This window comes from Microtus oregoni, unplaced genomic scaffold (assembly GCF_018167655.1).
Source record: "Microtus oregoni isolate MIOR12 unplaced genomic scaffold, Mior012 000046F_ref0000063, whole genome shotgun sequence".
Lineage (NCBI taxonomy): Eukaryota > Metazoa > Chordata > Mammalia > Rodentia > Cricetidae > Microtus > Microtus oregoni.
In genome coordinates, this window is record NW_024543220.1 from 15,183,609 (window position 1) to 15,200,531 (window position 16,923).

The window sequence follows — 16,923 nt, forward strand, 5'->3', positions numbered from 1 at the left end:
TATCCTGGACTTGGGTCCTAGGAACTGAATTCAGGTCCTCTCGGAGAGCAACAGTCCCTTCCATCCCCTCCACCTTATGTTTTGAGATAAGTTCTCTTACTGAACTTAGAGCTTATTGATTAAGCTAGAGTTCCTGGAGGTTCCCCTTGCCCTTCCAACCTCAGTGCTGGAGTTACAGATGTGTTACTACCACCTCTGTATATCTGTGGATGCTATGGGTGAAACTCAGGCCCTCATGCTTCTACAGTGTAAGCAGTTTGCCTGTTGAAAAAGCTCTCTTAAAATTCTCACCTGGGAGATGACTCAGTGCTAGCCATGCAAGCTTGTAGACTGGAGTTTAGATCCCCAGAAACCATGTAAAATCTGGGCAGCTTGCCTGAAATCCTTCCTAGCTCTTAGGAGGCAGAGACAAGGAAATCTTTGGGGCAAGACTAGGTAGACTAACTGAGTCAGCAAGCACCAGGCTCAGTGATAGACCTTTCTACCTATGTAAAATACAGGGAGAGTGGTTGAGGAAGGTAGACACCCATGCATGTGCACCCACATGTACATGGGAGTACATGGTACATCCACATGCACATGTAGACACACAGATGCATGTGTGTGCACCCCCCTTTCCCATGTATATAACATGAACATCAAAAAAGCCCTATTCTAGCCGGGCGGTGGTGGCACACGCCTTTAATCCCAGCACTCGGGAGGCAGAGGCAGGTGGATCTCTGTGAGTTCGAGGCCAGCCTGGTCTACAAGAGCTAGTTCCAGGACAGGAACCAAAAGCTATGGAGAAACCCTGTCTCGAAAAATCAAAAAAAAAAAAAAAGCCCTATTCTATAATTTGAAAGTTCAGATGAGCAATAGTCCAACTCCTTTACCTGCTTGGCTTTCTCTGAGTCATGGCAGCACGGCTCCCACTTTGGTATTGGTGGAGATGATGGCTGGAGCTGGACTGAAGATTGGGAGAACCAGAGAGCAGTTTTACCTCCATTTTGAGATTTTTTTCTTTGTTGAAAAATTGATGTCCCCCAAATTAATATCCTCAAATATTGATGTCATAGTAATATAGCTAAAATTGTCCTTTATACAAAATTGGGGAGGAGGAAAACACATCATTGAACAAGATAATTTCTTTATAAAGCAAAAATTTCAAAATAAAAGTACTCAGTGTTGGTGAGAATTATTTGAAAGAAGTATGTAAAATTTATTCAGAAAGCAGCTTCCCAGCATGTATGAAATTCACACTTTATCATCTAGTAAACTTTCAGAAACAGTTTCAAAGAAAAATTATTCAGACACAGGTTCATTACCAGAGATTAAAAATGTTCACTGTGGCAATATTTATAATAGAAAATAGCTGGGAAAAAGGTAATGCATACAAGACTAAGAGTGCAGCTGAGTATAGTGTGAACATGCAGTGGATTAATCGTGGCTACAACATTGTCTAGCCTAAAGCCGCATTATAGAGCAGCAAGAGAAATGGCAGAAATAGTAAGTATACATGTAAAATGAAAACATGAATTTTGATGGATTTCTCTATGAAATACTTGTTATATTTGAAAGTGTATGGTTTGAGCATACTACACACTATTTACTGTTAAATGCAATAAATTCTGAGTTATACATGTCTACCCATAAAAATTCAAGCAAGCATGTCATATAATAGTAGGATGACATATGAGGTAGAATTATAACCTGTCTTTAGTTTTTGATTACATGTTTGTCCCCTCCCCAATTTTGTATAAAGAGCTATGTATTTGGACAACCAGTGGAGAACATTAAACATAATTTTATCAAAGCAGTAACAGTGTTAACCTGACTTTAAATCCCTATCTTGTTTCAAAGAAACCTTTTATAGTGTCTTTTTCCCAGTTGACTCCTGAGTAGGGTGGCATTGTCCCTAGAGCTCCAGATGTGTGGGAACCTGACAGCCACAGGAATTTTAGATAATGGTCACCACACACTACAAAATACATTAAAAATTCTACTTAGGTTTTTCATGGTTCAGGTATCTAGGAAGGATTCATCTCTTAATATTACTTACATGTTTTGGTTGCCTGTTAAATACCAAATGAGAGCCAACAAGATGGCTTAGTTGATAAAGGTTCTTGCTGCCAATCTTGACTACCCAAGTTTAATGTCTGGAAATTCACTTATTGGAAGGAGGGAGGGGGGGAGGGAGAGAGAGAGGGGGAGGGAGAGAGAGAGAGGAGAGAGAAGCATAACCCACTTTTTAAAAGATGACCCTGACTTTTGGGGTGGGTGAGAAATCACTGTAGAGAGGCAGGAAATAGTGGAGAGTAATTTAGGCAAGTGTCAGTGGTGCCGGAGCATTGGTGGGACAGGTTTGTAACAAGTGCAGTTGCGAGTGGAGCTGTGGGCCTTGCTGAGTGTTATCCAAAAAACAGCAGAAAAGAAGAGAGTAAAAACTTCACATGAGATTGCGATTTGAAGAGTTGGGAAGAAGTGTTGCTGTTTATAGAGGTGGGTAAGTGGGGTCAGCAGACTCTTGGGCTTTGAGAACTATGATTTGGCACTTTGAATAAACAATCTGAAAAGAGATCAGGAAGACTGAAGAAAAAAATGCATTTTTGTCTCCTCCTCCCTGAATATTTTTCTTACTTGTTAGTAAGGCTGGTATTGGTGTGCATCCTTCAGCTTTTGTGACAAGCAGACATCCTTGTTTCTCATGGTGAAAAGAGCGGATATTGGAGTTAAATGTGAATCATGTATTTACTGTTCTATAATCTTTGGCTCCCCTCAACCCTCCCTCACTTTAAAATTGTGGTTGTTGATCTTATGAGACAAGGTCTTGCTATGTAGCCCAGGCTGCCCTTGATTTCACTGTGTGGCTCCTTCTGGCATCAACCTCCTTTTTCCCATTTGGTGGGATGATTGGTATGTACCAGATCTGAGGCATAAATTGTAAAATTTAGTAAAAAGGACAGAAGAAAATTGGCTTATTCTATTTTTCAGGGCAACTCTGGCTAAAGGCTTATTGTTGAGAGGAAAGTTGCTTAGGAATAAAGCTTCAAATAGGCCAACTTGCCCAATGTAGAGTAATCTTGGATGTCTTTGGAAATTCTAAATTCTAAGAATGAGTTTGCTTGGAGCGGGATGGCTCAGGTAAGCATCAGAGAGTAGCATCTGATTATAATAAATTAAATTGATTATTTAGTCCCTGGCTGGCTGTGTGCTACCAGGTGCTGTGTTGTTAAAAGGTGGTCGACACGATGGTCTTAGAGTTAACTCAGAGAGTAGGTCAGATAGGTAAGCATCTGCAGTCTCTAAATGTAAATCTCGGGAAAGTTGCTGGCTGGTCAAATGGGGATGAAAGGGTATGCTGTGATTTTTAAGATCCCCTCAGTTGAAGACTATCTTGGAGGAGATGGGAACATTTCCTTAATATTCATTACTTGTAGCCAGTTGTGGCATTGTTTTCTGGTTATATAGACATGAATGTGAAATTTTTTTAAAAAGTAAAGCAAAGCAATATGGTAATACCTGTCTTAGGGAGTCTGGGGTAATTAATAAGATAATGTATGTTAAATGCCCATCCAAGTTAGTATTCAGTGAATTATAGCTATTATTAACAGATGAAAGGACCCGAGAAAATGATTTGATTGGGAACAGCTGAAGGAAAAATTTTAAACAAGGTCATCGTGTGACCAGGATCTGAATGAGAGGATTGAAGAGGGGATAAAAGTGGTAGTGATGGGAAAGCAGATGCCCGTGATTCTGGAGGAAAGCTTAAAACTCCTCTATGGGCCTGTCTGCTCTTTATAGAGGGGACTGCGGTGAGCTCTGAGATAAACTGACTCCAGGGCTCCTGCAGTACTCCTAAACGTATGGCTGTCCCCGCTGTTAATTACAGCAAATAAAATAAAGCATTGGCACATGCAAAGGTAAAAATAAAAACCCATGCATTTTACTTTGGTTTTGTTTGCTTTTGTTTTGTTGGGGATGGGATAGATAGCTGGCCAGACTTGTATTAATTAGCTTATTAGAGCAGTTGTCTGGCCAGTAAATTCTTTGCCTGCATTTAATTTTTTGTTTTGATTAGAGTGATATGGAATTTTTAGCTCTTCTTTCTTTCTTTTCTTTCTTTCTTTCTTTTTTTTTTTTTGCCCCAGGTCCAGCAAGACTATGAATCTCTGTTCCAAATGCTTTGCTGGTAAGTGCAGAAAAGGGTTTGGGTGTTTTTTGTTTTTTTGTGTTTCGTTTTTTCCCCCAACAATTTATTTTTTCCTTTTTTGTTATTTTAAGATTATCTAAATTATATGGCCCTTCTATGGATTTTGCATGGGGCTTTGTTTTCTTTATGTGTGAAAGCAGCTTCTCTTCACTGGGCACTTCATATATTGGTTAAGATTGCTGAACTGGCCTCTCTGAATGCAATAGAATTTCATGCGTACCTGCATCAAATGCAGTTTGCTCAGTTTGTTGGGATACAGAGGAATTTTAAAAATGTGTCTGGTTTAGTAGGGTCCTGTATATTAATCTCTGATCTTGACTTAAATGATTAATAGTAAATGTTGCTTTACCAATGAGAATACCACAGGAAGAATATTTTCATGTTGGAGTCAGGAAGCGAATCATGCTGAGTTAGCCCCTTCTAATCAGATTCCTCCTTGAAATCATCTTGGGTAAGTCACTTCATCTTTTTGGACTTTAGATCCATCATTTGTAAAACACAGGACTGGGACTTGCCAAGGGCTTTACAATCCTCACATACTGATTGCGTTCTTGAACTGTGACTCCTTCCTGAACTTAAAATCCCCAATTTAGTTTCTCAAAGAGAAGTTTATAGCCAATCATCTTCTATAATTCAGTTTACTCTTTACTGATGAGATGTGTTTAGTTTCTTTTTAATTTGTCAAAGGCAAGCAAAGCTTGGGTACTGCATAGGATGTTACGGACAGATTTTAGTGATAACTCCATAGGAACAGACAACAGGATATAGCATAAACTGAACTCAAGTACATAGTACATAGTGGTTGCAGGGACCTTTCAAGAGAAAGTTCAAGAACTGGGCACAGGCCGGGTGGTGGTGGCGCACGCCTTTAATCCCAGCACTCGGGAGGCAGAGGCAGGTGGATCTCTGTGAGTTTGAGGCCAGCCTGGTCTACAAGAGCTAGTTCCAGGACAGGAACCAAAGCCACAGAGAAACCCTGTCTCGAAAAAAACAAAAACAAAAACAAAAACAAAAAAGAACTGGGCACAGGTGACAAAGCAGAGGTACTATAGAGACAGAAGAAATGGACTGGTAATGAGCAAAGTAGTCTGAGAGATGATAGATTTGGTAATTACATTTTAAAAACATGGCTTTCAGGTTCTTGAGAAAGACATTCCCAAGTTGTAGGAGGAGATACACATACATCTCAAATGACATGGAACAATTTATAATTCTAAGTCCTTTTTAGTTAATGCTCTGAGAGTGTTTAGGACATGCTTGTGAGTGTTGACTAGAACAGTGTATATTTTGGGAGTTATTAGGTTTGAAGAGGCAGACTTGATGGTGGGTGGTTGTGTATGGTTGTAACTCTAAGGATGCAAGCTTTTTACTTAGAAGACTGTTAATGTTTAACTCTTTTTATATTGGGGTGTGTCTGTTATAGTATAGTTACATAGGCAGAGGGAAAGCCCAATCAAGAAGGGGGCTCAGAAGAATCCAATCAAAGTGATTTTTTGTTATTGTTGTTTTCATCTTGGATTCATTATGCTATCTGAGCAAAGAAACAATCATTCTGCAATCTCCATTAAACCTTGACATTTGTGCCTAAACTAGAGGATAGGTGGGAATTTTGCCTGTTGTAGGAGTAGGGAAACTACCAATTTGCATCTGTTCAGAGTTAGCAGTTTGTCACTTTAGGTTTTTAAAAGAAAAGCTTAGTTGGTAAATTTGAGCTTCATTCAATTTTAATCACATTATGCCAGGTTCTGTGGAGGGCTGCATTCTGTTGATAGCTGTAATTATAGATACAAAGAAATATTTCTTCAATGATAAGAACTTTAGTAGGACAGATGAACATAGGTACAGTTTGCAGTAGATTGTAGCTCTATTCACAGGGTGATCTCCATTGGAGTTTGTAGAGATCTTCCTTTGGGAAGGCCAGATACCTTTGAATAAGGCAGTTCACACCAAATACTTAGGAAGAACTCTCTCATGTCCCTGGATGAATATAATGTTTTTTTTAAAAAAAATCATCAACTGGATGGTGGTGGTGCACGCCATTAATCCCAGCACTCGGGAGGCAGAGATAGATGGATCTCTGTGAGTTCGAGGCCAGCCTGGTCTATGTGGTGATTGCCAGGACAGGCCCCGCAGCTACAAAAAAAACCCTGTCTTTGAATAACCAAAATCAATCAAACAAAATCATCAACAGAGTCAGTTTGTGGCCTTCGTGTTTCTTTAGATTTGTTCAAGTTGTTGGTTATAGTTATTTGTTGCTGCTGTTGTGTCCATCCTTTTTATACAGGTTTTAAAAAGCATTTTGGGAGAGGGCTGGGGTGCGGTTCAGTTGATAGAGCTTGTTTAGTGTGCATGAAGCCCTGGGCTCAATCCTTAATAAACCAGGTAAGCTGGACATGGTGCTACATGCTAGCACTGAGGTATGGAGGCAGGAGATTCAGAAGTTTGAAGTCATTCTTGACTGCCTGCTGAGTTCGAGTCCATGAAACTCTGCTTTCAAGAAAAATAATGCTTTCACATTTGTCAGGTTCTTCCCTCTTCTGTTACTTGCTTCTGCCTGCTCACACGGCACTTGAATTCTTTAAGAAGAAAAAAAAAACACCATTGAACTTTAAAAATGCATTTGTGTATTGTTTGGTTATGAAAATAGAAAAGCGTAGGGAATATATTCTTGACATGAGATGCATACAAGACAGCATGAAGATTACTTTTGCTACAGTTACTTTAAATGCTCATTAAAAGCCAGGTGTAGTGGTGAATGCCTATCATTCCAGCATTCAGAAGGCAAAGGCTTGCAGTTATCTATGAGTTAGCCTGTCTGAGCCATGTAGCAAGTTTCAGGATAGTCAGAACTACACAGAGAAATCTCTCTCAAAACAAAACAAAGCAGAACAAACAAAATGAATGAGCAATACATTTAAAAGATAGAAATCACTTAAAGAATAGCTCGTAAGTACTGGTAACCTAGTTTAAAAGATACCAAAACATTTCTTTTTAAAGTGTGTTTTGTTTTGTTTCAAATAGAAGCAAGCATATGGGGCTGGAGAGATTGCTCAGTACTTGAGTTCTGCCTGCTCTAGGAGAGTCATGCATTTGATTCCCAGCATATACCTGGTGGCTCAGAACGGTCTAATTCTAGTTCCAGGGTTTTGATGTCTTCTTCTGGCCGCTAAGGGCACTGTGTATGTATGTGGTGCAGAGACATGCACTCATAAAATAATAGGCCATGAGAAGAATACTCTGAAAAATCATAGTAGGCAGTTTCTTTTAAGCAGAATGTGTAACTATTACTAAGTTTCTTATTGATATGACAGAATAGCTGACAGAGACAACTTAAAGAAGGGGTTTATTTTGTTTTTAATTATTAGTATGTATTTTTGCTCACAGTGTGAGAGTCAAAAGCCTGTGACAGGGCATAGTGTGGTAGCTGTGTCACTGTGGCAATAAGAGTGTGAAGCTGACATGGCGAACAATGAGGGCTGATGAGACGCCAAGGACAATGGCACGGGGTTTTGGTCCTACTTAATGTGCTGGCTTTGTGGGAGCCTAGCCAGTTTGGATGTTCACCTTCCTAGATATGGACGGAGGGGGGAGGACTTAGGACTTACCACAGGGCAGGGAACCCTGACTGCTCTTTGGACTGGAGAGGGAGGGGGAGAGGAGTGGGAGAAGGGGGAGAAGGGGGGGTAGGAGGGGGAGAAGGGTGGGAGGAGGGGGAGGGAAATGGGAGGCTGGGAGGAGGTGGAAACTTGTTTTTTTTTTTTTCTCCTTTTCTCAATAAAAAAAAAAATAAAAAAAGAGTGTGAAGCTGTTTGCATCTGTCTTCAGGTCCACCCCCGCAACCCACTTCCTCCATTGAGACCAGTGGTTCTCAACCTTCCTAACTCTGAGACCCTTTAATTCAGCCATAAAATTATTTTTGTTATAACTTCATGATTGGCATTTTGCCACTGTTGTGAATCATAACGTAAATATCTGTGTTTTCCAGTGGTCCTAGGCCACCTCTGTGAAAGGGTCGTTTTATTAAAAAGGCTGAACTGCCGATCTAGACCCAGCATCTTAAAGGTTCCACAATGTCTCAAAACAAAGCTATCAATGAGAGACCAAGTGTTCAAACACATGTGCCTGTAAGGGAAATTATCACAGATAACTAATAACAATAATTTAGACCTATTTCCTATTTAAGAATAATTTAAGACATGTTCTTTCTTATTTGACCTAAAACTGAGTAAATAAGGGAGAGATGATTATTCGCAGTGAAAGCAGTTTTTTAATTTTCATGAAATACTTCTACTAAAAATAAGTATTAATGAATTACTAATTGTTAGCTGACCAATTTAAAATGCAGCTTAACCCCCCACCCCCATAAGGTTTCTCTGTATATTCTTTTTTTTTAAATTTATTTATTGTGTATTCAGTGTTCTGCCTACATGTGTACCTGCACCCCGGAAGAGGGCACCAGATCTCATTACAGATGGTTGTGAGCCACCATGTGGTTGCTGGGAATTGAACTCAGGACCTCAGGCAGAGCAGTCAGTGCTCTTAATCTCTGAACCATCTCTCCAGCCCTCTCTGTATATTCTTGACTATCCTGGAACTTGCTCTATAGACCAGGCTAACCTCTAACTCGCAGAGATCTGCCTTTAAATCTTAAAGTGATAATGAGATTTCACTCTTAAAAATTAGCCTCATCCATTTTCTTTTCTCTCTGTGTGCTAGTAATATGTGTAGAAGTCTATGGTCAGTTTTGGGTGTTGTTCCTAGAAGCCATCTAGCTTGGTTTTTGACAGTGTCTCTTACTGGTACCTGGAATTTGCCAATTCAGGGATCCTTCTGTCTTTGTCTCCACAATGCTGGGAGTACAAGTTTGTGCCCCTGTGCCTGGCTTTTTATTTTTATTATTTATTTATGTTTATTTTTTAATACACATGAGTGCTCAGGGTTTCATGCTTATATGGCATGGGCTTTCCTGAGATGTTCTTATGGTTCTGGGCTTAGACCAGGACCTCACACCTGGTAGGCAGCAGCCTTTCCATGGCTAGATGCTGCACAGTGTTTATTCTGTTTGAGCTCTTACTGTTGCCTTTTATTATCTGTGCCATTTTAACTGTTTTACTGTTACAGTGTTTCCATAATAATTGGCCCTCATTTGCTTTATACAACAGTGTTTCTTAGTTCTGGAGACTAAAGCCTAACTCAAGGTTTCAGTAGGGTGGTTCTTTCTAGAACTGCAGAAGCAGATCATCCCGTGTTTTGCCTGTAGTGTGATGTTCCTTGACTTTTAGTCATTCTATTGTGGACTTTCTGTCTGCTGTCTGTTTTCTGTCTCCTAAGGACAAGTGACATTGGAGTAGAGCTGTTCCTTATTCAGGATTATTTTTATTGGGGAATCTTTAACTAATTACCTCTACAAAGACCCCCTCTTTTTTTTCTTAAAATGGGTTCCTATTCACAAGTTGTAGATAGATATATTTTGGAGACGGAGGTGGGAGCATTGTATCACTTAGTCCACTTTAAGAATATGTAACTACTTTTAAAACAATTAGGTGTATAGGGGGACTTGTGCTCCAGATTACACTTCTTCATCAGAGAAATTCAGAGACCTCTCAGATCTGAGAACTACTTGATTTGGAGATGGTTAGCCTCTTATGTAATAGTCATGAAGAGCAGCCTGACAGATCTGCTATGTCTCCTGTACTGTGTGTACTTGGGATTCCTCTTATCTGATGGGAAAGTGGGAAATAATTGGTGATAGGCTCAGAGTGGTATTGAATACCATGGGATTTTTATTTCTTTGTGTACTTCTGTAGCTTTGATGCCGCATAACTATTGGTACTCAAAGCATTTCTTGATCTAGTTAACTTTGTGGAGTTTTGGAAACTTTTCCTGGTTATAACCCTTTTGAAATTAATCTTTTAGCTGAAGAAGGGATATCAAGTTTTTAAAAAAAGACATTATCTTTAAGCTACTAAAGTATAACTAAAATTTGATTTTTACTACTATAAAATTTTATATCGGAAGTCCACAGTGTTTGTTGACTCCTGGAGTCTAAAGTAGATCTGTCTGTTAACAGTTTGAACTCATATCAAAAGGTAGGCTTTAACTTTTTTTGGTTACTCTTACACTATTAGATACAAGAAAGAAAAAGACCCTTAAGACTTTGGGTTTGATAGAAAGAGAGGACTTCTGTGTAGAGAAAATTAAAAACAGTACATGATCAAACATTCTAAGAAGGAGGGTATTTGTATATGAACAAGAATAACTTTGTGACAAAAAGATTAATGAAGAGTATGCGTAGTTACAGTTCTGCTTTCAGAAGGGTTTAAAGTCTGAAGTAATGTCCTGGTGACTGAGATTGCTGCAGCTCTTTTGTCTTATGAAGCCCAGTGTTACTTGCTTCATAGCTCCATTTTACAGAACAAGAAACTGCAGCTCACGTCTCCAAGATCAAATAGATTTTAGAGTGAAGGTTGGTTTTCTAGGTATTTGAACTCCAGTCCTCATCTCCATAGTATACAGTGACTAGGCATGCTCGCGATAGATTAGATGGAATTGTAAAAGCTCTGGTGAAGTGGATTTGGAGAGAACTGAATAACAGGTTATAGCCATGTCAGTCCATTAGCATGTCGTTTCTGCTTTTCCCATGCTCCTTCCTGTGAGTTCAGTTATAATTTGTCTCTAGATCTCCAGGGAAAATCAGGAAGGGTGCTGGAAGCTTCACAGATTAGTTAATTCGGGAAGGGTGTTGGGGGGTGCGAAGGAGAGAGATGTGGAAATGTTTTTGTCTAAAGCATTTTCTATTTCTGTGGTGAGATTTCATTTCTTAACATCTTTCTTGTGCCTTTTTGTGTAACTTTTAGCTCGTTAACCTTCCTCTCTGTACTGCATAGCAAAGCTTTATTCCTAATTTAGTCTTCCGTGTTTAGCTTCTCAAAAGATTTTTAAAAAGTGTTTGAAAATGTGATTTAATTGTGGGCTTGTTGGTGCGTTGTCAGTGGGAAGGCAAAGATGAGTTTCATGTTTCGACAGTGTGACAGTAGGTTTTGATGTTAACTCCCTCGTTGGTATTCCTGTTCTCATACACATGTGCATAATAGTGTTAAAGAAATTGGTTTCCTCATATCCATATTTAGCAGCTTGGTTAAGTTATGGAAAGCCGTCCTCTGGCTGTGTATATGCTCATTTGGAAACCTTGTCTGGTTTATAAGGACACTAGTGATTTGTTCCCAGCCTCCCTGTGGAGTTTGTTCCAAATTACAGTCTAATTCCACCACCCTGTCCTGTACTCCTGAGCTGTTAATTTGTACATTTCGATGCAGTTTGTTTCATCTTGGTGCTTTTGTAATCCAAACTGAATGTAACGAGCTGTGTGCTTTAGAGACCTGGCTTTGCCTTGCCAATTAGAATAAAGTAGTTACTGAAAAAGAATATATTTTAAATAAAACATGGTACCCATGAGTGGGACTGACACTCATTTGGGAATAAAAAGATACTACTTTAGCTCTGACTTACAAATACCTGTTGGAAAGATCAGTACTTTGGGGGAAAAGAGTCTAAGGACTTACCTCCATTGAGTGATTTTGTAACTTTCCTCATGTGACTTGTCAATTTTAAAGCTTTGCCTTTACAAATCTGCCCTTTCCTCTTTGTGATCATTTGAGACATGGTAGCAAAACTCTCTAAATTCCTTAAGCATTCAACCAATGAATGATGTAGTTTTTGAGCTTTGCTTGCTGCTGTTTAGGTGGGTAGGGGCATATGAAGCTAGTAACTCTTTAGATTATAGTGTATCTCCAGAGATAGATGAAATTATGACGATTAAGGTCCTAGAATTTGTGGGGTACTATTTTATCTTTAGCTGATAGTAGCAAATATTAGGTGTCAATGACTTAATACTGGAATTTTAGTTTCATATTTTATCAAGTATTTAAAAGCCCTGATGTTTTTGGATAGACCATCATAGGCTAATAATTTACCAATTTACCCTCAAGAAAGACCATATTTTGGTATTGTATTTGCATGTACTCTAAAATCAGTTATTTTTAGCTGATATGTCAAATAAACTCAAGAAATTAGCACTCCCCAGTTATATAGTAATGTTGCATATGTTTCTCTATTTTGTACAGAAATTATTTTGTAAAAAATCAAATTATCAGTTGTGTTAAAATAATAATGCCGAGAGAAAAATTAGATGAGTAAAGACTTTGTAATGAGTTTGTTCAACATTTTGGTGTTTGTTAGCCTAGGTAGGGAGAGACTAAGAAGAATACGTCTAAGAGAGACTAAGAGCAGTTTACTTAAAAAGTACATAGGACTGTATTAAGGTTTCTAGAAAAAATGAGCAGCTAGTTAATTGGACTTAAACTAGACATCATATTTCTAGCTGTGTCCTATGAAAGTCTTGCAGGTTCTGCCGATTTTTTTAAAAGCTATTTTTACTTATCTACTTTATATGAGTGTCTTGTCTGCATGTACATTTGCACATCAGATCCCATGGGACTGTACTTATAGATGGTTGTGAGCCACCATGTGGGTCCTGGGAATTGAACTCAGAACCTCTGGAAGATAGTCCATCCCTTTAGCCCCATCTACTAATGTTTTGAAGAATGATGGTAACAGAGTATTATTAAGTGCCCCATACTTCATTTCTGAATGTTAACACCAGCTATTGATAATTATCCCACTAGTTTTCTGAGTGAAGGCTTAAGTCTGTTCTGTCTTGGTAAATAGCTGAGCAATAGGCTAATACAATGTTAAACTGACCAGTGCAGATGATTTTATTTGAAAGTATTGGACATCTGTAGAAGTTGCTGATTTTGCCAGCTTTGTGTAAAGTGACAGTGGTGTGCCTTTGACTCCATGGCATGTTTGTTTTCATGAGTCGTCATAAGTAATTAATAGAACACCGGTCCCAAGGTGTCAAGGCTTGTTGCTCCTGTCTGCTCAGCCTATCTATCCACTAAGTACTCATCTTGAGTGCCCAGCACTGTTTCTGTTTTTAGGAAGTCTAGAGTTGTGAACCCATCGATCTTAGATTTAAATGGTGGTTACATACACTCCAAGAGAAAGAAGTTTTAGGTGTAAAATACCAGTGCTCTTCCTAGTCATTTTCTGAGTGAAAGGTTGGAAGTGAGCTGGGGTGACACTGGAAGCAGCCATTTTGTCGTCTTTGTTGTTGTCGATTAGGTCCATCTTTTAAAAACATGGATTCAGCATGTTTCCTTTCTCCTCATGTGAATATATTAATTACATATTATGTTAGTAATTTCTTATTTTAATTTTTTCAGTACATAATTTTAAAGGCAGAATAATATAAGGATGCTACATTATTTATCCATTATTTGGAATGTCTTAGAAAATTCAATGATATAAAGAAAGCTGATATTTCCAAATATTAGAGCATATCAAGAGCACTATTTGTGACATCATTATAGTATATCTAAGAATTATTTTAAAAGTGAGTTGGTTGGTTTTCTTTCTTGTGGGAATTATTTTTAAGATAGAGTTGGTCTTACCTCCCCATTTTTAATGTTAGTAAATCTTAAGATAATACTAGATATCTTTAGATTCTATCAGGTTAGAAATTTCTATGGACGAGAAAAAAATCTACAAGGTTCTCTTGCTTCTGTTTCAAGAGTGCTGGGGTTGTTTTTTTCAGGTAAGAGTTGTTTGCATTTTAAGTTGAATTTTATCGCATACATTAATTAAAAGTTGATTTGAATGTCCTACATTACCAGTGCCTTAAAGAATTCCTTCTCAGATATAACAAAGTTTTTATTAAAGATGCGTATTTCAACTTAAGATCAAGTGTTCCATTCCCTGAGGTACATGCTCTTTTAAAATGTCCTTTCCTACTTGTTTTTATGTGTTGATGGTTATGGCTAGGGGAACTCATTACAAGGGGAGCATAAAAAGTTTATGTTTATTCCTTTTCTCAAGTCAACTCACTTCATTCCTCAGCTCTTTGTACCTTACGACATTATCAAGGAGTTTGTCTTTATGCTGCGTAAACACCATAAAAGGCTTCAAAAGTGTCCTGCCACCTATGTGTGAACCTGGAGGGCATTGTGCTAAGTGAAATGAATCAATCACAGCAGGACAAGTGTATGACTTGCTTAAGGAACCTAGATTAGTCCATTCATAGACACATCAGGTCAGATGGTATTTGCCAGGGGATCATGGCAGGAATGGGGATTTACTAACAGATATGGGGTATCATTTTGATAAGAGTTTTCAAGATAAATTACTATCTTGACATTAGACATTTAGACACATGACAGACATGCCACAATACAAATGACTAAAAATGTTTTGTACTTAATATTATTTTTTCCTTGATTTAAAAATAAATCTTTAAAAATTTATTGTCCACAAGTGAAGTGTTACATAGTTACTGAATAAACCATCTTAGTAGAAAAGAATTAAAAACGCTTCCATAAGTAAGTAATACTTAGAACAAAAATTATCTTTTAATGTTTTTCCCTGGTTAATCTGTATCCTTGGTCTTTCCCAGGGGCAGTGTGCCTTGCCCTCTCCGAGGAGTGGATGGGAGGGTGGGATGGGGAGGAGAGGAAGGGAGGGAGTGGGAACTGGGATTGGTATGTGAAATGTAAAAAGGTAGTTCTCTCTCTCTCTCTCTCTTTTTTTTAAATAACAGCCATAAAAATCTGTGTAATTGATGGCTGACTGAGCATTTTATGTGATTAAATAAAGAAAGCCTTAATGAGTGAAGTCTTGAATGCATGTGTATTTTTGACATAGGGTCAGCCATACCAAGACCCCATAGTCTCAGACCCATGGGAAAATCGAACCCTGTCTCTCCCTTCCACCATGAGATTCAGAGGGATTGCAAAAAGCCTATCTTGGGGCATCCAAGTGTGAACTCTGGCAGTATGTGAAGAAAATGTCCACCATAGGTTTCTCCCCTGATATTTCTGGTTTGAAGACTGCTTCCCTGCAGAGACTGCTTCTACCTAGATTAGCTAAACCTGTACCCTTGTTCAGATGAGTGCAGTAACCCTGCCTCTTGCTCCACTGTATATAATAAACACACTGAGCTTCCAGGGTGCTATGGATTCTTCTTCAGAAAGCCCAGCCCATACCATCCCAGTTTTTCTGAGTATCTGTCCTTTCTTCATCTTCTCATTGCCCCAGTCTCCGGAGCTATGAAAGGATGTGACAGTGTAGTGGCCTCTTGTCACATGGTGACCATTATATATTTCACTCACTGTGAATCCAATTAGATTACTTTAATGAAATATATTATTAAAACTATATTAGCCAGCCAGTGATGGCCCACACATTTAATCTCAACACTCAGGAGTCAGAAACAGGCAGATCTTTGTGAGTTTGTGGCTTGCCTAGTTTATAAAGTGAGTTCCAGGATAGCCAGAGCACGCATTCATGCGCGTGCACGCGCACACGCGCGCGCACACACACATACACCACCTGTAGTTTTTAGTTTTAAAAAAAAATCAAAATAAGGCTGGGTGTGGTGGTGCAGACCTTTAATACAGCACTTAGGAGACAGGCAGAGACCGGGAGATTTGAGTTCAGGATCAGTCTGGCCTACATAGTGAATCCCAGGCCAGCCAGGGTTAGTAAGACTCTGTGCTGGCTAGTTTTATGTGAGTTGACACAAGCTAGAGTCATTTTGGAAGAGGCCCTCACCAGATTGGCCTGTGAACTTGATCTTTAGGTTAGTATCTAGAACCTTGCATATGTTAAGTCTGTGTAGTACCAGTGAGCTATATATCTCTGGTCCCCATGTATCTTTTCTGTTACCTACTTGAAATGCATTGTTTGTATTTTTATATTTAACATATACTTCTTCACTTGCAGCAGCAACCTGCATGCCAGACTTTAAATGCTAACAGGGAAAATTAGTGTGACCTCTGGGTGCTAATGGGATAATTAATAGGAAGAAAAATTAAACTAGAATAAAAGCAGTAGAGACTAATATAAATCCCCATACACTTAAAAAAAAGGTAAGCAAAACTGACAGATCTTTAACTGGACCATCAGAGAGACAAAGGAGGCTCATCATAAAAGGAGAGATGGAACGAAGCGTTTCAACTTACACCAGAGAAAACAGTTGATCATGGGAACTCTTACAAATAGTTGTACTTCAGTACCTTAGAAGCCTGGAAAAGAAGAAAGGGTTCTTAGACGACTAACCTATCAACATTCTATCAAAAAGGCAAAAAACTTGAACACACTGGTAACCAATAGCAAGTCTTAGTAATAAACATCATCCTATCAAAGAAAAACCCAGGGTCAGGTGAATTTGCTGTTGATTCTACCAAACTAAAAAAAGTTAAACCTATTCTCAACCAAAAAACTAAACACAGTGCTAGTTCCAGTACAAGCTCTGATACCAGCATTACTCTTGATATTAAAACAGAAAAGAATACAACACAATAAAACTTCAGACTCACATCCTTGGTGAACATGTATGCAGAATACTAGTAAACTGACTTTGACAGTGCATCCATCTGAAGCATGTGCTTCATGGCCAAAAGGGTCTTACCTCAGGTATGTAGGGGTGGCGAAGCATAATCATTGTTATGATTTTATTCAGTTTCATTATGATTTTCATCAGTTCCATTTCATATCACTACAACGAAGGACAAAAACCACCCAGTCACCAAAATGGACAGAAAAGACAGTTGTGACATCTAACATCCCTTCATGATAAAAATCCTTAGTGAATTAGATATAGAGGTGCTGCCCCCACC

General features: G+C 38.7%; 1 protein-coding gene across 1 annotated transcript in view; it reads left to right on the forward strand.

Annotated features, from left to right (window-relative positions):
- Zfand3 (zinc finger AN1-type containing 3) overlaps positions 1-16,923 on the forward strand; it is a 201,636-nt gene that overhangs the window by 48,853 nt on the left and 135,860 nt on the right. The window contains exon 2 of the mRNA XM_041634762.1: positions 4,128-4,168. Within this exon, the coding sequence (XP_041490696.1) occupies positions 4,128-4,168 (41 nt within the window). The remainder of the gene's footprint in view (positions 1-4,127; positions 4,169-16,923) is intronic.